The following is a 25,031-nucleotide window of genomic DNA, read 5'->3' on the forward strand; positions in this document are numbered from 1 at the left end:
CGAGATTCATCGAACTGTACAAAATTCTAACATATGGAAGTGTCTTCCTCCTGACACATCAGGTTTAGGAATAACTTTTTCTTTATTCCAGGTATTACAATTACATATGTTAATATTTGAGGGAGAGATAATTTTGTAATTAAGTCATGATTTATTTTTATTTTTCTTTACCCAACTGGAAATCACAATGATTTCTGCTATTTTCTTTTCCATATTTTAATGTGATAGAAAATTTCTGACAAATGCTTCTAGTGCTTAAACAGGACAACAATAGTGATGTGGCAGTGATGTGAACGTTAGTCATGTTGACAGCTTGACAACTGATACACTGTGAAGAAAGCTCAGCTTTTTCCTGCAGAAAGAAATGCATATGTCAAAGGTATCAAGATGTCAGATTTCCTACACAAAAGAAAACTGGATGGGAGAGCAGATCTGAAGTGAAGCTTTTGATTTGTGAAGCACAAGTTCTGGGTCTCAGTGGTAACTCTTTTTTTTCCTCTCCCCTCTTCTCCCGTTAGCAGGTTGGAAGCTGTTTGTCCCTACTCTGTCTTACTCCTTTTCTTTCTTCCAGTTGCCTTACATGCCTCAAACACCAGCCTCGCTCAGCTACATTTGCTTAGGTGTATTCTCTTATGCAATGAAGTTCTTGTTTCACCAGAAGCAATAAAGGTTGGGGTCCTTGTTAGTAAAACCAGAAATATTGCATTTCTCTTTCTGCTCAGCACATGTCTTTCAGGGAAATGCCAAGCATGTCTAAGCTATGTTGAAAGACTGTAGAATAACTGTTGTATAATTTTTAATACTAAATTCTACCTTTTCTTCTTGCTTTGATCTTTCAGATGTTCTGAATCTTAGTGGTGTTTGACGAAGAACAATTGACTCAAGAAATGCATTCCTTCCCCTTAGCCAGAAGTATTTGTGTCGAAATGGCATTCAAAGCCTGATCATGGAGTCCATGTTTTCCCCAAAATAAGCAGGAACACCTGTGGTTTGGTCCATGGTCTCAGGTGATACAAATACCAGGGGAAGCTGGATGTTGGTATGCATGGAGGATAAATGAAAGCAATTTTCACTTTGCAATGATGCCATAAATCTGGGCTTTATGGGAAGAAAAACAGCAAAATGACGTTAGAGGGTAGAAGATGAATCATGTTCCCCTTTCTTTTTATTGCTTCTTTTGTACCCTCTCTTCCTTCTTTCACTGAAGTTAAGTTACACTGGCTCTAGGGCAACTTATCACAAAACAGATGTTGCTGTTCACTATGTAGTCTACTTTGGCTACCTGGCAAAACAGGCTTGTGTTGAGGGCCTCCCCTGTCAGTTCCCTGCTTGTTGATGTCACCACAGTTTTTATATTAGTCATACTCTGCTTCATCTTTTCTTGAAGTTGGCCCAGATGATATTCAAGCAGCGTTCAATGAAGTCTCAGTAGGGTTTAGATACTGGAGCTGTTATGCGTACTAAATTTGGAAAGGAAATTTGGTTCTGACCCAGTCTCACAGCCAGAAGGCTTTTAAAAAAAAAAAAAAGAGGGATGGGAGGAGGAAAAAAAGTCAGGAAGGCTATCTTTTTGTATCCTTTGCAGCCCGAGTGCAAGGAATTTTAAGATACTGTGAAGAGCTGACATGTAATTCTGATATCACTGTTATGCTGTGAAAGGGAAGCAATATTAGTACGGCCCAGCAGCCAGTGGCAGAGCATACACACACGTCTTAATTTGGCACATTGTGCAGTTACTGACATGTATGCAAGTATTGAGTAGAAAGTGTTGGATAAGGTCTTGAAATAGTATGTTAAAGCTTACAGGATGGGACTAAAGTAGGAATGGGGGCATGTTTCAGTTTTTGGTTGTTTTTTTTTTTAGTTAGCATAACACTCATTGTGTCTGTTGTTAACACTGGCAGAGAATTTAGAGACTACTTGAGAAGTACAAAGACTTGAAAAGAAAAAGAACCCCAAATTTAAAAACCATCTGTATGTGTTTTTTCAACTTCAAGAAGCAAAGCTGACCGCAAGAGAAAGCATCCCTTCCCCTGTTTTCCTGAAAGGAAACTGGGCAGCTTCCAAGGGTAGCCAAAAATCACCTGCAGCAGAAGCCAAAGCAAAAGCAAGGCATCTGTCAGTGAGCAGTGCAGTCCTGGCCATGATGGCAGCCCTCCTTTGTGCCTCCTATTGCTTTGAAGTGCTCTTGCTTCTTTCCTTCTGCGTGGTTGGTTTTAATGAGTAAGTATGATTTCAAGGTTAGCATCTGAAAGTAGATTGGTGTGGCCTTTTGTTAGCGTTGGAGAGCGAAATTGTAACTGCTACCTTCAGTTAGCTCTCTGCTTTAAAACTAGCCTTTTTTCTCCTGAAACATATGGATGTAAGGATTTGTAAGACATAATCTTATTCTACCAGGAGTTTATATCTCACATTTTAGCGCTTGCTACCTGTGAGTGCTTTTTAAAAAAAAAATAAAAAGACCCTCTTGTTTACTGAAAGAGCTATTTCATGCGTGTCTTTTGCATTACATTTTATAAAACATTCAAGACTTCTTAACTCTAGTTTGATCTTGTGATGCAGGGATTTGCCATTCAGTTGTCACTCCTGGTCTCTGTGTGTGTTTGAAACAAATCACAGTCCATTTGAAATTCCTGTTTTGCAGTCAGAGGAGGAATATTAAATGTAAGAAATTAAAAAGGTTATTTTTTGCTATATTGATAATAATTGTCTGATATTCTCTTACGTTCTTAAGTGATGTATGTTTTAAGTACATAGCTACTAGAATAGGGTTAGAATTTACACCAATTTTAGTAATGATGGCAGCTTGCTCAATCTGGTGTAATTTGTGTTAGGCTTTGTCTTGGCTCAGTGGATCTGTTAGCGCTTCCAGTAACCTTTCTCTTCGCTTGATTTAGTCCTTCCGTTTCAACCCAGATGCTTTTGTTTGCATTTTTTAAAAGAGATAAAATCTGTTCATTTCTTTTTATGGAAAAAAGTTTAAAATGAATCATCTTAATGTTTACGGCACAAATGTATCCCATCCAATGAAGGAGCAAGTGGCTATGTATGGATACAGTTATGGTGCAGAAATCTGTACCTCCTGAAAACCATCTCTGCAACACATGTCCCTTGACGCATCAGCCTAGACCCTGATGGTATCGCTTCTGTGGATAAAAGAGAGAGCTTCAGAATCTAGGCGAATCCTGGGTCTAATTATATGAATGAAAATGCACTGTATTAGGGTTAGGGCAGAGTCTGACGGGTCAGGAGGAGCATGGGGCAGCGGAGGGCCACCACTAGTGAATGTCAAATATACCTGAAGGTTATACTTTGATCCTCAAAATCAAAGGTTTTTACATTGTGGCATTTTTCTTCATTTTTTTTCCGAAGTGATATAATTCCATTGCTTTGCAAATAGAGAATAGGCATGTGAAGAGATTTACAAGGATGGACCATGAAGCTGCATCACTACAACTGTGATGTGATGTTGCTTGACTCTAGAGAGAGTTTCAAAGTTAAAGCTCTGTGGTATAGGAGGGAAACTATTACTGGATAAGGGTTAGAAGAGAATTGCATTTTACCCACTATTTTTTAGTTCAGCATAAGGCTTAAGCACAGCTTCTCTTTACTCAGCTCTGAGTCATTTCTGTGTTTTAGGAAATAAAAATTATCAGTTGAAAACTAGTTCAGTTTCTCTGAATCTCAAGTTTTTGGACCTATTACTACCAGCAATTGTTCTCAACCCTTCATGGAAGGCTTTGTAGTCTACTCCTAAACACAGAAATGTGTTTATCCTTTCCTCTCCACACAGAGGTCTGTGTTTGTCTTTGATCCAAGCAGCAGCTTCTGGTTTATGTTATTTTTGGGCCTTTGAGGCAATTATGTGGTGAGAGCAGGCTTTGAATTTAAGGTGTGTACTGAAACTGCATATTGATTCTGGGGTTCATAGTGATGCCTACCATTTAGTCATGCCTAGAGAAGGTGATAAATATGAAAGAGGTGATATCATCTATTGGCAAATGACTAAATATGGCACAGCAGCTGTAAGAGTAATTGGCGTAATGCATTTCTCAGCCTTCTAATATTGATGACTCAATGCTTGAAGCTCAAATTTTGTCATCTCCCTTATAGATGTACTATGAAGCCAAGGCTTGAATCAGTTATATTGCTTCAAAAATGTCTAATACACGTGCGCAAGCTCGAAAGCATGAGAGAGAATGTATTCATAAAATGCCCATGGAAAGAAAGGGAAGAACAGCAATATTTCTATTTGGTTTAGATTGTTCTTCTTCATTCAACTTCACATCAGCTTCCATCCATCCGTCTTGTAAATTACTGTCTGCTAGTAGTGTGTGCTGTATTTGTTATAAAATTGTTTCGTCTGTAATTATATTCTGCGTAACCTCTTCATGTTATATGAATGGATGTGTGGATGCACCACATGATGGGGTAGGGGAACAGTTACCTCCACTTTAGGGTGAGGAAAATGGGAGAGTTGTGTCTTTGACAGAGTCGGATGTTTAGTCTGTGGCATCTGTCTCATCTCTGTGTCTACTGTTACCATGATGCCTTCTTTTTCTAGCTAGAGTTCTGCCAGAAAAACTTATGTTGAAAGTGTATGTTGTCTTTTCTGGCAGATTTAGGACTTGTGTGCTTGCAAAAGCGCGCTTCTCACTGTGCTGTGTCATTACAGTTGGCATCAGTGGTGGTGTTCCTTTCCCAGCCCCAGTATTTATGAGAGAGGAACGTGCTTCAAGGATGTGCTCTGGGGGCCTCTCATTTGGTAATGCATTCCCTCTGTGTTGCCTGCCTGAAAGTTTGGTGAAGTCCTGTGTTTGTATAAGGTCAAAGTCAAGGGATTAAATGTTGGCCTTTTGTGTAGGTATGGGAAGACTGAACTTCAGATTTCTAATGATCTGGCTAGCTAGCAACTATCACTGGACAGGGAATGTACGTTCTGATTTTATGCAGTCATAATTATGACTTTATCATATCAAAGCTAGCTTCAATCAGTGTGAAGCATTTCTCATATTGTTCTTGCAGACTGCTTGGCTAAACTCAAAACAAAAATTAAGTATAGTGTGAATTGCTCAGAACTCTAGTTTGCTTTCCATGCTTGGGCTGTAAAGATCTTCACAAGCATTTAATTAACCCCTAAACATCTATGAATGCTCATTTTACTGATGATAGTACTGTGACAGAAGTGGATGAAGTGAGTTTTATGATGTTTCTCAGTCAAAAGTAGCTCATGACAGACTAGAGAAATAAAAGCCTAAGAAGAAACCCTGTCTAGCTGGAATTATTGTTCCTCTAAGCTCTGAGTGGTGCATACTGAAAAAAATATTTTCCACCAAATGGGAAATCTTTTCTTCTGTTCCTTTGAAGTGAAATAATTTGCTGACACTTCTCTTTATCCACTGATTTTTTGGAAAGCATTAATTAACAAAAAAAAACCAACCAACCAACCTTCACTTCAATTGGATCTGGAGTCAGTTCCCTGAAATGAAAGCTCAATATAAAAATCTAATAGGTAAAAAGAAAGACATTTATTACATAGCAGCTGGCATAAATCTTGCTTCTAATGAAGATCAAATCCATGCAAATGAATAATTACAGTAAATTGTTGTAATTAGGATTTATTCATGACAAAGGTCTCATAATTATATAATCAACTTTTAGTGTATTAAGATTTATAGTCTGAACTCTTAATTCCATTTTATTCATTTAGAAGCAGAATTTGCTAGGGAGGAGTGTTTTCAGGAAGCTTTCTTGCTACATGCTCTCAACTAGAGAGGAAATTTTATTCCTTTGTAAATATCATCTAATTTTGGTGTTGCAGAAGGCTCAAATTCTCCTCTGGCAAAAAGTAAAACTGTTAGCATTTTAAAAGGTCTCTTCAAATATTGAAGTCAAAGCTTCAAGGGCTTTTAAGTGCCAGGTGTTGTATTAAAGGCCTTCCAACTTAATTGTAGCGTATGTGTACGTGCCCATCTGCTGAGTGTTGTGCAAACAGCGATGGACCAACATTGTAGAAGGCTGCTGCCAACTTGTGATTGTCCAGGCTATGAAAAATTGGTTTCTGGTTTTGATCTCAGTCCTTGCCAGGTGGATAGAATCACAGAATCATTAGGATTGGAAAAGACCTCTAAGATCACCAAGTCCAACTGTCCACCCAACACTGCCATGCCCACTAAACCATGTCCTGAAGTGCCACATCCCCATGCTTCTTGGACTCCTCCAGGGATGGTGACTTTACCACCTCCCTGGGCAGCCTGTGCCAGTGCTTGACCACTCCTTCAGTAAAGAATTTTTTCCTAATATCCAGTCTAAACCTCCCCTGGTGCAACTTCAAGCCATTTCCTTTTGTCCTTTCATTAGTTACATGGGAGAAGAGATCAGCACCCACCTCTCTGCAACCTCTTTTCAAGTAGTTGTAGAGAGCGATAAGGTCTTCCCTCAGTCTCCTTTTCTCCAAATTGAACAATCCCAGCTCCCTGTGCTGCTCCTCATACAGCTTGTTCTTCAGACCCTTCACCAGCTTTGTTGCCCTTCTCTGGACACTCTCCAGTGCCTCGATGTCCTTTTTGTAGTGAGGGGCCTAAAACTGGACACCATATTTGAGGTGCAGCCTCACCAGTGCTGAGTACAGGGGGACAATCACTTCCCTGCACCTGCTGGCCACACTATTCCTGATACACTCCAGAATTCTGTTGGCCGCCTTGGCCACCTGTGCACTCTGGTGGCTCATGTTCAGCCAACTGTTGATCAACACCCCCAGGTCCTTTTCTGCCTGGCAGCTTTCCAGCCACTCCTCCCCAAGCCTGTAGCGCTGCATGGGGTTATTGCGACTGAAGAGCAGGACCCGGCGCAAGCAGCAGTATTGAGTGTAATAGCATAGGGTTAATGTCATAGCAATCCAACTGTGAGCTGAGTCTGTCTGTCCACTTATTTGGTGGGTGGCATGTAATGGGGACAGAACTGCTTTCTGAGCCCCACTGTCTTGAGTGCAGCTGTGGCCCTGCAAACAGGATGCTGTGGCAAAGGCTGAGAAATTAAGGCTTTGTGATTACTGGTGCCAGTTGAAAAGAATAACTTTGTCTGCTGGGCTCTGTTAGCCTGATGGTTTCAAAACCATTACCTAAACCAATTTTAAAAGCAGTTTCCAAGTTTTTCCTTGGCAAAGCTGGAAGGCTTCCAGTGAGATGCTGTAAACCACCAAAATAACTGTAAGGGTACACCGTGCTTTTGGGGATCTAGTAGTTCAAGGCAAGCTCCAGTGGATGTATTGAATCTGACAATTTCTGGCTTGAAATTGGAAGAGACTTTTTTCCCTCTCTCAAGTTTTAAGAAGTCTGGATTACAATTACAAATTTTCTTGTCTCCTTTCCAAGTTAATGCTATTTAATAGTAGATTTTAAAGGCTAATTCTTCTGTGTGCTATTTCCCATCCTTCCTGCTCCTACTAAAATCTAATAAAAGCAGCTATGTTGCAGTGATTTGGCTCTTTTTGGCTTCAAGAAAAGTCCTTTAGCCACTGCAGTCAGAACAGTTAGAACATCCTCAGGCTGGTTTTAATTACAGCAATGTCTGCAAGTATCCCTGAAGTTTGGAGGACAATTTTACATCTAATCTGTTGCAGGTTGGGTTTTTAATTGACGGCCATCCAACATTGCTGTAAGGGTTTTCAGGTTTTTTTTTCCCCTGCATTATGCTGCAGTGCTGAAGTAGCTTTGCTGCCGCAGCACTTCTCTCCCTTGGTTTTCTGTTTAGACTGATGCAATTTGTCCTGCATCCCTCAGCAGGGGTAGAAGCACACGTAAAGTCCTGGTACCTTGCCCCGTTCTGCCATTCTCCTGCATGTATTAATGCTTTGTTACAGCCACTCATAAACTCTTCGTAAGAGCATATTAGAACTTGTGCTTTATTGTGTGAAATGTATCTGGTGGTGTAAGCAGCTCATACGACAGCTTCATAGCTTTTCGCAGGTACTGCTAGCATCTAAAAGTGGCTTAACCCTTGTTTATAATGCTGAGGTTAGATAATTTGATGATTTTTGCTTTATAAGAGAAAAATACTGCTCCACAATAGAAAAACATCCTTATGTAAATTTAGGAATGGCTTGGCTGTGGTTATTTTGTTTACTCATTTATGAAGCAAAACCAAAGTGGTGTACTTCTGAACTCTGGAACTTTTCAGAGATGATTCTTACAGAATGTAGGTTTTGGTTCCCCCCACTTTGATTTTCCTAGAACTCAAGATGAACTCACGGCAATCTTCTTTCCCCCTTCCCTCCCCATTTAATTATAACGCTGGGAATTCAGGTACTCAAAGACTGTAAGATTTAATAAGTTTCTTTGAGACCATTAATGAGTCACAATGAATGCATGCCCTGTTTTCTACTCCTGGGTAAATATAGAGGTGGGACTGGGGCATGGTGTCCTCGGCTGTCACCAGTACCACATGAACGTCCTCAACCAAGCTGAGCACTGTCTTTACAGCTGTAGGGATTTTTGCCTTCGCTATCCCTACAGAGGGGGCTGCTCCTGAACCTCATGGTTTGAATGCAAAGGAAGAGGCTTTGAATTTCCAGCCTACATATGTGTTGATGGGTAGTTAGAGCCATTTATCCTCGTGTCAGCAGTATATCCTTAAACCTTGGTAGTTCTTTTTCTCTTCTTAGTTTTTATCTATGAATATACTGACTGATGAAACTCTGCTCTTTCTCAGCCTGGTTTTGGGAGTCTGAACACATTTGAATCCACACTTCTGTGGTAGGCTCTCAGGTACAGCTGTTGGCCACACAGTCCTGTTCACCTGTCCCCAGGGAAGGGGTGCAGATGCTCAGCATCCTGTATATGATCTTTCCAGTGCCTGACTCCCTTTCTCTGCTGGAAAAACTGGATAGTACTTAAGTGCATTGCTGATTTTATTAACGATTGCACATACTGTTCTATGCTGCCTTAAGTAATTGTAATGACTTCACTGCAGCCATGCAAATAAAGCAATTGCAGCATGGCCTGGAATTAACCTGCACTGGGAACTGAGTACATTGGCCTTTTTCTGTTCTCTCTCAGCCTTTTCATTTATTCTTTTTTAATATAATCAACTATGCACATATTTTCAAATACCATCTTACTTGATGTTGTTTAATGTGTTCTGTGCACAGTCCAGTGGAATTTAATTTTAGTTTTCAATATCACTTTTTGGTTTGGTTGGAGACACCTAAGACTTTGATTTCAATCACCCATTTGTCTGCGAAAAAATTTGCAAATCTAATCTCCTGCCCACAACAGTGATTAAAGATTGGAAAAAAGATTTGGCTTGCAAATATTGCACACACAATGAAGTAGGAAAATGTGCTGAGTTACACTTGTGAATTTAAAGACTGATTTATTGCTTTATGAAGCCCTGAAGTTAGCCACCAGTGCCTAAGAAAAATCATGTTCATTGTTACAGTATATGTCAGCTTTCTTGGCAATCGGCTGGAAAATCTTCTAAAGCTTAATCCAGGCATCGCAGTAAATAAATGTCACTTCTGTCTCATGCAAGGTTCTTCTCTCTGCAGAACTATTTTCTGCATGCAGTGTACCCCTGGGAGGGGATCACACCAACCTGAATGGTAGCCAAGGGCTGGGAAGCTACGTGTGTACCAATCTGGGAGCCAATGTATAGTTTTTTAGGGGAATAAGTCACTGTAAAGGATAGATGTTCTGGAGGCTGGGTTGTCAGCTGCATGTGTGTACACACACAAACCCCCACCTGTCTCACTGTCTTGTACATAACACTACCATCCATCATCTGCTTCAGGTTTTTGTTGTTTTTCAGCAATATACATTTTTTTAGTGTTTCTCGCTTCACAGGTTTTACAACAGCTAGACTGTGGCTAACAGCCACAGTTCTCTCAGTAGGGCTTCGGGGAGGGGAGGCAATTACTCCATCAAGGAGCTTCCTGTAGGACTGAGGAGAAATTCAGCCCCCTTGTCACCAGGCACAGACTTCTCTTCTTCTCTGCGTACATTTGGTCTTCAACAGTGTGCAAGCTTTACAGCACAGAAGAGATGCAGCACCTTTTGCTGTTTTATTATGGTGAAGTGCTTTGAAGAGTTTCACAAAATGTGATGTCACCTCTACTGTGCCTCCTTTTCCTGGTGAAACGCCAACTGCCATGCGGTTGCTGATGCTGATGTAATTTGTCTGTCTCCTTGAACAAGACTTTGTTGCATCTTCCTCTTCCCATTTTTCTCCTTCTCCCCCTACTTTTTCTAGTTTAATTGAGATTCAGGACTTCCAAACTCCTCGTTTCTTTGAGGAAGTGCTGGATTTTGTTCCTTGATGGAGAGAGGGTGAATGACAGTTTCTCCTGCGTGGGTATGTTCTTGTTCCTGTGTATCAATTTACGGAAGGTATCAGCTGCTTGTTTCTGAAAGATTGGCTATACTTCTGAGAGCATATAATAAACCTGTTGGCAGCTGATAGCTTCTTGTCATTAACGGGAGCATGTATTGGCCCTGCATGCCTTTGAAATTACTCCTTGAGTGCTTCTTTGATGTATTCTCGCTCAGTGCGCTGGTCCTGTCCTTCTCCACAACACAGGCATAGCCAGGGTATACTCATGGGCCTTGATCTATGTTTGTTGTCCTGGATACCAGATGGGTTTCTGGAAGGTGGTTTTGGTCAACGATGGGCAAAGACAGGCAGTGGGTTTGTGCTGAGTGGCAGCTATGTTATACACTCTAGAAAAACTTTGAGCTGTACAAGAGTATTTCTGCTACAGCTGGGCTCGACTGTGCCACATGTAGCAAAGACTTCAAGTGTCATTTTAAGCACAATCAAATGTGATGTGCTAATTCCACAACTCCTTTTTCTCCTTTCTTTTCTGCCTCTTAGGGTGTTTCAAAGATGACCGTATTGTATTCTGGACTTGGATGTTTTCAACATATTTTATGGAGAAATGGGCCCCCCGGCAAGACGACATGCTCTTCTATGTCCGTCGAAAACTGTCCTATGCCAGTAGTGATAGTGCAGAGGGGAAAAAGGTGAGTAGTGATATGTTTTAACCTGGAAAATTTAAGGTAACGTGGGATTTGGCGTTCTGGAGTACCTGACACTTCTGAACTACCGATCAAGGAATCTCCAGCTCTGCCCACCACGAGAAGTTATGAAAAACTGGCCCATAGTGAAATACTGTGGGTTAACACAGTGAGTATCAGCAGCAGTGTTAAGTGAGCTTCACTGTCACAGAATTGTGGAGATCAGCAAGTTTGCATGCTTTTTTGGGAAGCTTTCTATGTTGGTCAGCCTGCGTTTAAGGGGAAAGGGAGAACATCCATGCTGATTTTTGTTTGGCTTTTCAATAATGATAGGTTATAAATTGGTAGTTTAAATCTCTAGAAAGGGAGGAATAAAAGAGGAGGAAGGTAGTCTCTCTGGTACATCTAGAAGAACCCTTCCTGAAATACCAGAATATCAGGAGTGACCACCTATTGAGTACTGAGTAGCAGTGTACAATGCAGCTGTCTGGAGCTGGGATAAAATAGTGACAAACAGTGGAGAAACAACTGCATTCTCATAATCTACTTTTAAGAGAACACACTCTCCTGTAGAAGTACTGTTTCTTTGAAATATATAATCAGGTAGCCTAGTGCAGCAGCATGGGTCTTTTCCCATTAGAGATATGAGAAACTTCCCAGCATTTCATGGCAGTGTTTATCTTAGTTGGGGGGAACAGAAGCAAGAGAAATGATGGGTTTATTATTAGGAATTAAGTAGAAGGGTGCAGAGGATCAAAAGCAGGAAGATACATAGAGGAAGAGAAGACTGGAATTAACTTCCTGACATATGTAAATAATTTACACTGTTGTTGAATCACAGATATATGTGCATGGTGTATGCAAGTGTTTTTAACCAGGTATACCAGAGCTCTCTGGGTTCAAATGTGGTGACACAAAGAACCATAGTTGTCAACTCCCTTGAGAAAAGGGTCCCAGAAGATTTTCCCATGTTTTTGTTGGAGATAAGGAAATTATCTTCTCTCTTCCCCCGGCTCTACTAACTTCCACCCTGACAACCACTTGAGGAGAAGATGGCAAAATACTGTTCTTTGTCAGATTAGTGGTTTAGTAGTCTTTGGCCAGTGTACTTGGAGCTTTAAGGTTTTTTTGAGGAACTTTCATCCTAATGATTGTTTAAATAACTATAAATGCATTCCTGTTTCACATCAAACAGTACTGTGGCTTTGTTTAACCTAATAAAAGCATGGGTTGTTTAACCTCTTGTCCTTCCCAACAAGGAAGGTGAACCTCAGAGGAAGCCTGGTCGCTTCAATTCATTCACAGACCCCTGATCAATCTCCATTTAACTTACTCATCAGTTTAAAGTGTTTGAACCTCTCATGGAGAGGAGACAGTGAAATGAACCCTTGCATTTGCTCTCAGAGCTTTATTTAAGCTTCCTAAAAGCATCATAAATAATTTTTATTTGTGAGGTGGTTTCCTAAGTGGTAGTTATTACAAAATCGGCATTAGTGAATTGTTTTCCGTAACAACTAAGATGGAGAGTGTGCCTTATAGCACACACAGCGTTTTATAACTCCCTCTTGAGTGTTTGTGTTTTGCTTGGCTTCTGAGAAATGAACCTTTCCTGGGACTCTGAAGTACTTCAGATGTTTTGTGAAGCTTCAGAGTTGGGTAGTTCTTTGTTATCTGTGCAGCTCTCCTCCTGATTGATTTTAGGTGACTGCTTTGCAGTTCCAGCTCCTCTTGTATCTCATTTTTGAGCCTGTCCTGTGCAGTGAGACACCGAGCAACTACCCCTACTCTTTGAATTGGGACTTGACAAGTTTTTAGTTTTCTGTGTAGTTTTGGCCATTCTTTTCTTGAAAGATAGATGTCAAAATATCAAAGTCATATCATTAAAAGTGGAAAGAGCTAGAGACTGATATTCATAGAAACTGAATAGAACTTGAAACATCCCTGCTACCCACAGAACTGTGTGCTCTCATTTACATCCCCAGAGGTAGACTGAAAAGGCAGATGAAGGGGAGTTCAGAGTTGCTTGGGACAATGAAGGGCTAGAACCGAAGTTGTACTGTTGGGTCCTGCCTTGTACCCAGGCTGTGCTGAATGGTCTGGTGGTGATTTCTCCATGGGCCATGCAGAAATTGACTCTTGGGTAACCATAGAAGTAGTGTCTCTTTGTAGCTTGGGTATATGGTGAAGCAAGTTCATTGCAGTTCTTCCATAGACACTCTGTATTTGCTCTGCATTTGCCTGGCTGTTGCAGGTTGTGACTGAAAAATATGGTTAGAGATGTGTGAGGTGAATCGTCGTCCCCTCTCAGAGCATTCGTTTACGTTTATGAAGAGATCTGTGCAGCTCTGAGCCCAGTAATCTCCCATAGGACTGACGGCAGCGACAACAAAACCGGATTGAGCGGGGAGGGACTGTGTGAATGCTGACAATGGTAGTGCTTGTTTTCTGAGGTGGCAAGCTCATGCAGCATGTTCCCATCATTTGCATGCCATGGTGCGGTGATTCATGACAGCTAGAACAAGTGTCGATTTAGCAAATGGCTTTCAGGTTTTTATGGCTGTTCTGCATGATTAAAAGTTGTTCCTGCTTGTGGGGTTTTTTCTGTGCTTACTGGTTTTGAAAAGTGTCAGCAATAGCATTTGATTTTAAGTTGAAGTGTAATAGAGGATAAACAGGAAAAAACTGATAAGATCAAGATTAGAAGTTCTGCTCAATTTAAAGACTGAATGAGAAGGGCTTTGAATGCAGCTCAGTCACAACTGCTTGAAATAATAAATCGCACAATTTGGTGTATGAGTAGGTGATGATGATAAACTTCTCTACCATCTTAAATTTCATTTTAAAGTCATTTTAAATGGCCTGCTTTGTAGAACCCCTGGTCTGGGTGACTTTTCATTTGCTTCTCTTTTCTGCTCCACCAGTTTCTAAATTGCACATGTGTAGGTGAAACAGCGATTAAGCTCATAATATGGTCTATGCCAGGGCAGAACTGCCTTATCGAATTCTAGGCTATGTCTATTACACAGACTCTTGGATCCCAGAGAGGTGCATTCAACTCCGTGTTTCCTTGGCATGTCACTATCACACTGCAGGTTTTTTTGCCAAGTTTTGAAGATACTTCTCTTAGTGTCTTTAAGCAGAACCACAGACCCCATCTGTCAGGGTCTGCATAGGCAGGGCACTGTGGAGCATAGCTCTTCTCAAGGCTAAGGGATTTAGTAGGCTTTAAGGTGGAGTCCCTTTGACTTGTTGCCCTTTATGCACTGTTAAGTCAAGGTTCAAGAAACCCTTTCGCTACTGCGAAATGTAATGTAAGCCCTGATCTTCACTTGCAAAGGGTCCTGTACGTTGCCAAAACCTACAGCTTTAGAAAGTTAGAGTGGTTAGACTTGGGATTCTGAATAAAATGGTTTTAGATCAAGATTTAATATCTCTGGCTCTCTCTAGTGCAAAAGGCGTTTATAAAGGATTATGCTTTGTTACAGCTACAAGCTTCTAATCTTTCTGTGGAGAGAAGCTTTCCTTTCTCGTGGGACTACAGATGATGCCAGTATGGTGTGTGTTTCCTGAGTAGGGAAACTAAGGTAAAATCTCTGTGATGTACCAGCAGAGCTAGGCTTTGTTAACCCCTTTGGCCTTGCATCATGCTTTGTCACCTGAAAATGGCGCTGTATTTATAGGGTAAAGCAAAAGGAGAGATATATTTAAGACACAGTGTGTGTTCTGAGCTTGCCTGAAATTTGGAGTAGGTCCTGTTTTCTTTAGCATCCTATAAATAGGGAGGAGTAGAGTTGCTGTAAAATGCATGGGGTAGTCATTCAGGCTGTTAAGTCTTCAAAAAGCTTAAGCTACTGATGTTGTGGCTGCAGCTTCAGAAACAGAACTGAACAGGAGCCATGGTTTACATGTTTATGTGCCTCTGGACCTGTGACACAACAAATACTGGCTGTGGTGGGAGACCAGTTAGTTTCCAAAGCTAAATAACTTTAGGCACATGACTCCCACTGAAAATCACAGGATTTTTGTAGCTGAATCTCTAATCCACTGTCACCATCTGTCTGGCTGGAAGATTTGACAATCTGAACTCAGCATCTAGCAGAAATGAAAATTTTAACAATCTTACATTACTGTCTCTCTTTGTACCTTTCAGAGCAGTTTTTTGTTTTGGTTTTGTTGTTGTTTTGCATGTTGTAAGCAAACAGGATATCTCCAGAAGAGCTGTTTGGTATACTTCACTGCAGTTTCACATCACCATCTGAATGCAACAGAGAAACAAATGGCAAAAAAATGCATCTTTTTTGCCAAATAATTCTCTCCCTGTACAAGGATAGTACATGGGAATAAACAACAATTGCAACGTGTGCAAGTCAGTACAGAGAGACGGCTGTTCTGCCTCAACGCTCCCACTGTAGAAAGTTCGTGGAGGTGTTACAGTGAGTAGGAACGGTAACTTCTGCAGAAGAGGATAGCGTCAATACAGCGCTCTCATTTTGAAAGCACTTGTGTTATCAGATTGATACTATGATTTTTGGTAAGAAGCTCAACATCTGAAATGCAAAGATTTGTTTTTTCTTTTACAACTGTCCTTCTCGGAAATTCCTGTGCTTTCTCATGCTATTTTCCTGATGTTTGTTTGTCTAAATACATTAACATAGAGGAGCTGCTACTTGGTAGCCTCTGTTCATGGTGCATCTTTTGCAAGGCTGCTTCCATTTCTGATGAGTGCTGTGCCAGACTGCTTGACAAAAGCAAAGAGAAGGATACTGCCCCAGGTGTGACAAGAACATCTTTCCCACACAGAGCTAGATCTGGCCTGGAATATGGCTCGTGATGAACCTTGGCAGCCTAATGAGCATTCAGGGTGGAGATGCTTTCATAATCTGTCCTATTTCCAGAGTAAATTTGTGTCTGAGACAAAGCGAGCGTGTAGCTGAAACATCCTCACAGTGTCACAGTCGGTAAACTCCTGACTCGGGAAGGGTGTGTGGGCTGCAGGGGCTTTTTTAATGAACTGCTTTTTAGTGCTTCCAGTCTCTGAAGAACTCTCCTTAAGCAGTCAAATTGGGTGACAAGAAAGCCAGGATCAGAAGCGAATATAATACGAGTTGCACTGGAACATGGCAGCTCTGAGTCATGTGGCTGAGAAAAGGTGTTCTGTTCTCTACAGCAGAGAGAAACTTCACTGGGAGGAAAAGAGGCCCAGACCCAGTTCCCCCATGTGATAGAACTGTAATGAATAATTCAGTAGCACAGATGCAGCATATCTGAGTCACTGGGGGGTTGAAGGACAGAAGGGCCCTGCTCGGGCTTCATACCCTGGACAAAGTAAAAGTGTCTGCTTGGAGCTCCCTGAAAGCCTCATCAGGCTGCTAATTCAGCAGAGAGCGTAGTGTGTTTGATCTACAGGTTACATTGTGTCAGCTTGCTTGTTACAGGTATGAAAATATCTGGTTTTCAGTGTTGAAATTAATATGCAATTGAATTGAAGCTCTGGAATATCATTATAGAGTCTGTAGTAATAGTAGTAATCAGGACTTTAGTGTCTAGTCTATCCACCACATCAGATTTTTCCACCATGTTTTCTGGTCACTAACCCACTTTGTGCATTTCCAGATCCAACAGATGTGATTTGAAATGTGGTTTATTAATATTCTGTAATCTTATTTCTCCCATGTCTCCACTGCCTTTGTTACTGAAGTAGCGTGCCTCCAATTGGTTTGCTGCCTGTATTCTGCAGGAAGCACATGAAGTGTTGCTTCAGGAGGTTGTGCTTTTCTAAACAGGGGCTTCAGAAAGGCTGAGTAATAATATTACAGGAATAAGGTAACACTAAGCAACCTGTTACATCTGAAACTATTGGTTACTCTGTGGTCTGGGGACACAATTGATAGTACTTAAATAGTCATAGGTATATCTACCCTTTCAATTGTTGAAAGCTGATTTAGCAGATTTGTGGAGTGTTTGAGTTGGGGAATAAAAGCTGATGCAATTCAGAGTGCAAGTATCAGCTAGCAGTTAGGATTGCTTTGTCAGTATCTCAAATACAGTGATTTCTTGCCTTGCTGATACTGCTCAGCATGTTTTAACTCCTAGCCTTGTCTTGCTTAGCCACAGTTGCAGTAGCTTTCTTCATGCCAGAACTGTGCTGGAGTTTGAGATACTGCTGAGCAGTAGTAGATGGCTAGCTCCAAGACAAACGTTTAGACTTCAGGAAAGCAAACTTCAGCTTGCTTAGGGCTCAGTTGAAAGCTTATATGGAGGATGAAGAAGCTAGAAAAGCTCCCAGCTCTCACAAGAACACTCTCCTAGACGCACAAAACCAGTTCATCCCCTCTATATGCAAGAGTAGCAGGCAGAGCAAGAGACCCCTTTGGCTTAACTGTGAGCTTCTGGGCCTGCTCAGAATGAAAAGGGAAATGTACCGGAGATGGAAGAGTGGAGCATCACCTGTTGAAAGTCACAAAGGCATTATTGCCAGGGCAAGCAGGGATGCAGTTAGGAAAGCAAAAGTGCAGCTTGAACTGAAATTGGCCAGAGATGTCAGAAACCTCAAGAAAGGAGTCTTCAGATATATTAACAGAAGGCAGAAACAGAAGGAGAATACTAGCCCACTATTGAACAGGGGACGTGAACTAGTCACCAATAACTCTGAAAAGGCAGAGATCCTCAACACCTTCTTCACCTCTGTCTTTACCAGCACTGCCTGGTCCCAGGCTACAGAAACAACTATCCGTATTGAAGCAGACACAGACCCGCCGTCAGTGAAGGAAGAGCCGGTGTGTCAACTATTACAGTAGCTAGCTAGCTACCTATTGCTAGAATCACAAAGATGGAACTAAACTTTTAGGTTTCTTTTTACATAAGTAATTTAAATTATGGTTGTTTAAAGTCACCTTCTAACTCTGTGGGTCCCTTTTCTCAATCTTATAATCTGCTTGTTCTTCAGAGAGTGGTGGTCAATGGCTAGATGCCCAAATGGAGACCAGTGACAAGGGGCATTTCCTCAGGGATAGGTACTGGGACCGGTTTATCATCTTTGTCAGCCACATGGACAGTGGGATTGAGTGCACCCTCAGCAAGTTTGCGGATGACACCAAGTTGGATGATGCAGTTGACACACTGGAAGGAAGGGCTGCCATCCAGAGGGACATGCACAGGCTGGAGAGGTGGGCCTGTGCCAACCTCATGAAGTTTGACAAGGCCAAGTGCAAGGTCCTGCACCTGTGTCGAGGCAATCCCAAGCACAGATACAGGCTGGGCAGAGAATGGCTCGAGAGCAGTCCTGAGGAGAAGGACTTGGGGGTGTTGGCCGATGAAAAACTCAACATGAGCCAGCAATGTGCACTTGCAGCCCCCTCAAAAGAAGTGTTGCCAGCAGGGTGAGGGAGGTGATTCTGTCTCTCTACTCTGCTCTCATGAGACCCCACCTGGAGAACATGTCCAGCTCTGGGGCCCCCAGTTTAAGAAGGACATCAAGCTGTTGGACACAATCTGATGGCAATGCAGAATCTAAAGAAGTAGTGTTTGGCGTGTGCCCTCAAATGAGGGGGGCAAGCAGTATTTTTCGCTACAGATTGGTGAAGCACAAAGGTTACAGAAGGATGTTTTCTGTCTTTGAAGAGGGAGGAAGCTGCTGTTTCTAGCTGCCAATTGATGTTATAGATTGCCGTGCATGCTTTTTATTCTTGTCTCATTAGAGATAAATGGGGTCTGACTTCTTAAAGTTTACTGTTCAGTTCAGACCTTGTCAGAGACCAAAGCCTGTTCTCCCCTCAAAAGCACAGTTGGGTGGAAAGAGAGGATGCCAGCAGATCAAAGTTGGGGAATGCTTGCAGTGATGCCTTACCTTTGCTGAAAGGGGTTGGGATGATAAGCAGCATAATTAACCTTGAATTCCAGGGGCTGGACTTCACAAATCGGAGCACTTCTCACTCTAAGGTAAACTAAAGTACTGACTTTTGGGCAGTCTTATGTCATTAAGCTGTCATCTGCAACCAGATCAATAGATGACAGGAGAAAGATTTGGGTTGGAAGGAATTACAGCAGCACTGAAACCTATGTGAGTAGTGGGAATAGCTTTGCAGAACAGAGTATCAAGAGGAAAAGAAATGGGAGGGAATAAAGGCTACATATGAGTTGATTTTGCTGTTGTCGAGCTTAGTCTGCAACTGCGCTTGTTCAGTGAACAGCCGATGAGTCACCTGGTCTGTGGGTACAGTCGCCTCTGTCCCCAGCCTGAGCCTTTCAGCGTTACTGCACATTTGTCCATGGAAGGTATTAGGGGATTGTATCATGAAGTGGTGCAAGGTGAGAATTTTGGCATATCTTCTTGTTCCTTGAACAAAGCCCTGCTCTGCTCTCCCTTCACAAGTATATGAGGTTTTCTCCCTGAAAGCTCTTGGTTAGCCAAGGAAAAGTTCCCAAACCATCTAGTTCATGATCATCTTATTCCCTCAAGGATTTAAGTCCTGTTTGATGGGTAGAAGGGAGAGCAGTCAACCTGGTCATGTAACTCTCTTTAAAATCCTAAACTCACTATGGAAAGAAAGCATCCGTCAAGCTCTTTGCCTGGTAAAAGCCAAACTTTAGTGACTGGGAATCATGCTGAACCTTATCAAATATGGTTAAGTCACTGCCTGTTTAACCTCCCTAACTAACACTAATCCTCAGGATTAAAAAAATAATAGTACATACCAAGCAAGTCATGCTAATGATTCTCTTCGTAATGTCTGTCTTCCCCTAACATATCTGTTCAGTTTCATAATTGCAAGTGGTGTCTTTAAATGACAACGAAATAGAAATTAATTTTTTATAATGCAATCTTTTACTGCCCTTTCTGTACCAAATAGAAATATTTTATACAATCACATTTTCTTTTTAGCTTCCCCAGCACTCATTACCATCTTTCTATTCATTGTTGTTGCTTTATATATTTCTTACATGAAGACTAATAAACCTTACAAGCTCTGTGGCTTTTAGTGATAGAACTGCAAGTAGGTCTATAAATCCAGTAAATTACTTTAGTCCAAAAGAAAAGGTCCTTTCTGATGAACCTTCATGTTAATGAATGTTACTCGTAATTATTCCTCTTTGGAATCTGATCATAGTTACAGTGGTTTACCTGTTTTTTAAGCATTTCAATCTAAACTATTGCAGACACGCAAATGTCAAATTTACCTTGAGGCTTGTGTGTATATGTTACAAATGCTTGGAAAAATCTTGAGGTGAAATCCCAGCTTCTCTGAAGGTACTGAGAATTTAGCTATTCACTTCAGTGGATAAGAATTTCATTCCCATTAAATACAGAGAGTAAATTAAACTGAGTTACAGACTAATATAGTCAGGCCTATAATTATGTGATCTCTTGTAAAAATCCCCTTTGACTAATCTTGCTGCTTTTCTCACTTGCTGTGACTCCATTCCTGCAATGTTCCCTGTGCCCTTCCACATTCCAGCTCACCTCCCAGCTCTGTCCCCAGTGTCCCTCCAGCAATGTCCCATGCCTCTTAACCTGTGTAGTCCTTTTCTGTCTTTTTGGTCACTACCAAGTCAGAAAGTCGCTGGTGCTGTGTGTGGTTCATGGCAGATGGCATCTGAGTAGAAGTCTGAGCTTTCCTGGCCCCTCTTCAGTATTGGTAGTAACGTGAAGGTGTCTGACTGTCAATTGTCACAATAGTACAATCCATGAGACCTCTGTAAGGTTTGTCTGAAGTTGGCCAATGCATTTGAAAGATGGATGGGAGTGGGATGGAACTAAGTTGTGTAAGTCCCATTTTCTTAAACCAAATGTAATTTTTTACCTCCTTATATTGACCATTACATCAATAACCCTACAGCTTTTTGTGTATATAGCCAGTTTGCTCTAAGATGACATCTGTCTGGTAATCCCACATTCACACGAAGTGATTGTTGCTGTTGTGAAGTCCTGAATACACACAAGAGATGTGAGAAAGAGGACGCAAAGGGAGAAGACATTTTACAAGTTCAGCTGCTTATTTAAGCTATTTAAACTTATTTAAACATGGCTTCTTCAGGATAGGAAATATTGGAGCTATTCTTGCAACCTTGTCTGGATGATTTTGGCTTGAATTTTGAATTTGTGGATAGGTGTGACAAAACAGTGAATTTAAAAAGCATGTTTGCTGGTAGCCACCTGTGAACCCCCTGTTCCTGACCATTATGGGTTGGAGTATGAATAATGTCTATTGCAGCAACAAGTTCTGTGTGTCATCAGCTGTCCTGCAACTTGGATGAAGAAAGAGAATCGTCCACTGCCATTCTCCAAGGCTCCTACTCTACCTGCAGACACCCTCCCATGTCCTTGTCTACTGCAGTTGCAGTAAGTCCTCCAAGTTGAATGTTGAAGCTAAATGTCAGCATGGTGTTGGCAGAGGTAGGGCAAAAATGCTGCCTTTTGGATAATGTGGGCTGCAAAGTTTCTCCAGCCTGCAGATTATGAATGAGTAGCAGAAATTAGAGTCACCCAGCATTTCTCATGCCAACAAATTGAAGAGGGAGCCCAAAGCTGTGAATAGGCATTGGCATCCTGTTAATATCATATTCTAGTAATAACTCCTGGGTAATTGCTTCATGGAAGAGATCAGCAACTGCTGTTGGGCATGCAGCTTGTCCCATATGGACCTTTGGAGGAACCTCTGCAACACACTCAAGTATGAGCTGTCTTCTTGCTGTTACAGAGACACTTTCTAGTGCCAGCTTAGTCAGCTTTTTAGATAACTTACTGCTCTTTATGTTGATTTGGCTTTTGATTATATCAAAGTGGTTGAGGAGAGAGAATTGTAAGTAATTAATTTCAAAGCAAATTTTTAGAAAATGGATTCTTTTCTCTGTAGCCAAACTTAGCCTCTTGCACAGAACAGTTTACAGTCGCTTTATTGCAGTGGGCTTTGTTTCAGCTTTATAGCTAAGGTGGGTGTCGAGTTGCCATAGCTACTGGACATTATGCTGCCTTTATGAGGGCTCCAGAGTATGTTCCAGGAGGATCAGGTGCAACTTCTAAATAATTAATAGTATCTGGGAAAAGGGAATTGGAATTTTGTTTTGGAGGACTTTCCTCTTGTTGTCCTCTACAGTTACTGCCACTGAGAATTAGAGTAGCGATAATCCTAAGAAGAAGGCTCTGTATGACATCTCAAAGAGTCTTTCATTTTAGTACATTGTTGCATTGTTAAATACAGTTGTCCTCCTTTAAATATTATCTTCGATACAAATACTCTAGGCAAGCCTTATTACATAATCTGTTGTCAATGTCATTGTCCCTTCTGCAGCTTCCCTATGTGACAGGACTGGGGATGCACCCTTCCCATAGGGCTTCTCCGCATGCTCCAGAAAACACCAGACTAGTTTGGTTTTCTTCCCATTTAATAGAGACAGGTCTGTCAATGCCAAGTGGATGAGTGAGCAGATGGATATTCATGGGTGACTTGGTCAGATCAGTTCATGTTGTCTTATCAGGTGTATATTCTACAATGCTGTTTGGCAGCCTGTTACAAAACACAAAAACACAGCTTTGTCTACAAGCCTGTGTTATTGCGACTTCTCCCAGCTTGCTAAGTACATGCGAGGCTAGAGTCTTCAGAAATTAGAGTAGTGACCTCCATGCCATTTGTGGTGATTTCCTGTTCTGAAAAAATGCCCTGCTTCCGTGCCAGGGAGTCCTGGCAGCTCCTGGGATACTCTTTTCCTTCTGAATTGCATCAAGTTGTTGGTATGTTCTAGTACATAGGCGAAGAAGTAAAGAGTGACCTGTGTCTCAGCAGTAGGGAGGTTTTTGCCCAAAGAAGCGAGTGCTGCTATAAGGGCAGCTGTGTGCTGTAGGGAAGGTTTGGACACGTTTTGGTAGGTGAGTCTTTGTGCAGCCAGCCTTGCTCTGATGAGCTGGAGGAGGTGCTGAAGCCAGAGGCATTGCAAAGTCTTCAGCATTTCTCACACAGATCTGTGGTGCAGCTGGGTTTCGGGGAGCAGTCTTATTTTCCACATTTCTTTTTTTTAATGAATTGCCTCCACCCCCTCCCCATGAGCAAGATGAACAGGAATCACTGCACACAAACCCTCTTTTTCTGGTAGCTTTGGCTCAGACTGAATCTACCTTCTAATATCTGCTAATCTCAGACCTGACATCTGCTGGTAAAAATACCATAAAATGTTCAGACCAGGCTGGAGTGCTTTGCGTTAAATCAGGGCCATAGGGCTTATTGATTTTTATTTTTTTTTTTTAATCCCCCCCCCCCCCCCATGCAGAAATCAATATAATCCTTCCTTTTCCCATCACCAGTGTATTAAATTAGCTTGAATCATTTGTGAGGCTGATTCAAAACTTAGATTTGCTACATCTTTAAATTAAATAATATTCTGAAAGTTATAAGAGGGTGCGCATGTATTTTTTTTCTTTCAGTTAACATTGTTAGGACCAAGCCTACTGGGCTTTGAAGTGTTTCAGAGCTACAATGAAAGTGAAACATAGAAAGTAAATGCCCTTTATCCTTTGCATTCCAATGGAGGTCCACTTCTATCAGAAGACCTGGATTTTTCTCTTAATGCCTTTTTTAGGGCTCTTCTACATGTTCCAGTAGTTTATCACAGCTTGATTGCTGCCTCCAAAATGTATCAAGGATAGCCTTGATGTCATTAGTCATGGAGATGATGCAGGAGTCCTCAAGTCTATTGGGTTTTGAGAAGCCATTGAAGGTAATGAACTTTCAGGTTACTGGAGAGCTGAGGTTTGAGAGTGAGAACTGATGTCTTTGCGTAAGTTGAGGAAAAATAGGTTAGTTTTTTGTGTTTAAAGGAGCCAAAGATGACTCCTTACGCCCCAAAGTTTGTTCTTGCCATCCAACCAGTTGGTTCTAATAAAAATCTGCTGTAGTTACAAGTTCTCTCTCTTTCGCATCCATAAACTGTCTTGCTATAGAAGCACTACCGATGCTATATGAAATCTTTCATGTTATTTGTAATGGATGTGTTCAAAGGATCTGGAAAGAAAAGGGTATTTAATGTTCTGCCCAGTTTGGCAATATCTAGAACTTAAATTAACATTGCAGTTAATAGTTTTGGTGGTTGGTTTTTTTTTGGCCTGAGATTGCTTATTGCTAGTATTTAGCACCACTTCTTTCTTGCACTTTAAATATTTTCTCTAATTTTTTTAAAGGCATCTTTCATTCCCATAAAAGAAAATTTTCATCATGATTGTTTATACTGGTAAAAATGTAATAATATTTAACAGTCCAAATTTATAACTAAGTGCTTCGTTCTGTGCGAAGTATAATATATATTAATTATATGCAAGGCTGATAAGAAAGCAGCTGAGTATTGCACCTGCATGGAGAGGTTCATGTGGTGCCCTGAATAGTGGGGAGCCAACAACTCTGCAGAGGGGGTCTGGATGAGGTATGTGTGTTAGTGTGGCTGCCTGCAGCCTGTGAAACACAGAGGTATGCTATGCTGGTGGTAACACCAATTTGCTCTGTTAACGTCCATCTGGGTTATACCGTTTATGTAAAGGTACCTTAGTGCTGAAAACAGGTTGTTAAAGTGGGAGGAAGTAAAACAAGTGACTGATAGTGTACAAGAAAAGGGCAGAACAAACTAGGACTGCGTTTAGGGGTGGATCTGAAGCATGGGAGAGAAAGACAACAACTTCTTTGGTAAGTGAATTCAGAAAGACCACTTAATTGGGTTACTATTTAAGATTCCATTTTGGAATTATACCTTTTTGCTACAGGGAAGACTAATAAGAGGAAATACTTAGGTAATTGTGAGAAAGATGTTTCGAGTGTTGAAAGCCTCTAGGCTTCATAACAGTTGGATGCACTGTGTGATGAGGGCTTTTAAAACTGCACTGGTGAGCACATGCTGGCGGATAATTCTGCTTTTGTAGAAAATGGACCAGTTTCTGAAATAAACCTTTTTCTTCTGCTGATTTTTCCTGATACCTTGAACCAGACCTGTACCTGTCTCTGTACTGCAGCTGATTCTGGAGACAGTAGGAGTATTTTCCTG

At 41.3% G+C, this 25,031-nt stretch overlaps 1 protein-coding gene across 1 annotated transcript in view; it reads left to right on the top strand.

Moving 5' to 3' along the window:
- The first annotated feature begins 3,972 nt into the window (after positions 1-3,972).
- KIAA0930 (KIAA0930 ortholog) overlaps positions 3,973-25,031 on the top strand; it is a 40,367-nt gene continuing 19,308 nt past the window's right edge. The window contains exons 1-2 of the mRNA XM_010188203.1: positions 3,973-3,997; positions 10,870-11,018. Of these exons, the coding sequence (XP_010186505.1) occupies positions 3,973-3,997; positions 10,870-11,018 (174 nt within the window). The remainder of the gene's footprint in view (positions 3,998-10,869; positions 11,019-25,031) is intronic.

Source organism: Mesitornis unicolor, unplaced genomic scaffold (assembly GCF_000695765.1).
Source record: "Mesitornis unicolor isolate BGI_N332 unplaced genomic scaffold, ASM69576v1 scaffold8437, whole genome shotgun sequence".
Taxonomy (NCBI): Eukaryota; Metazoa; Chordata; class Aves; order Mesitornithiformes; family Mesitornithidae; genus Mesitornis; species Mesitornis unicolor.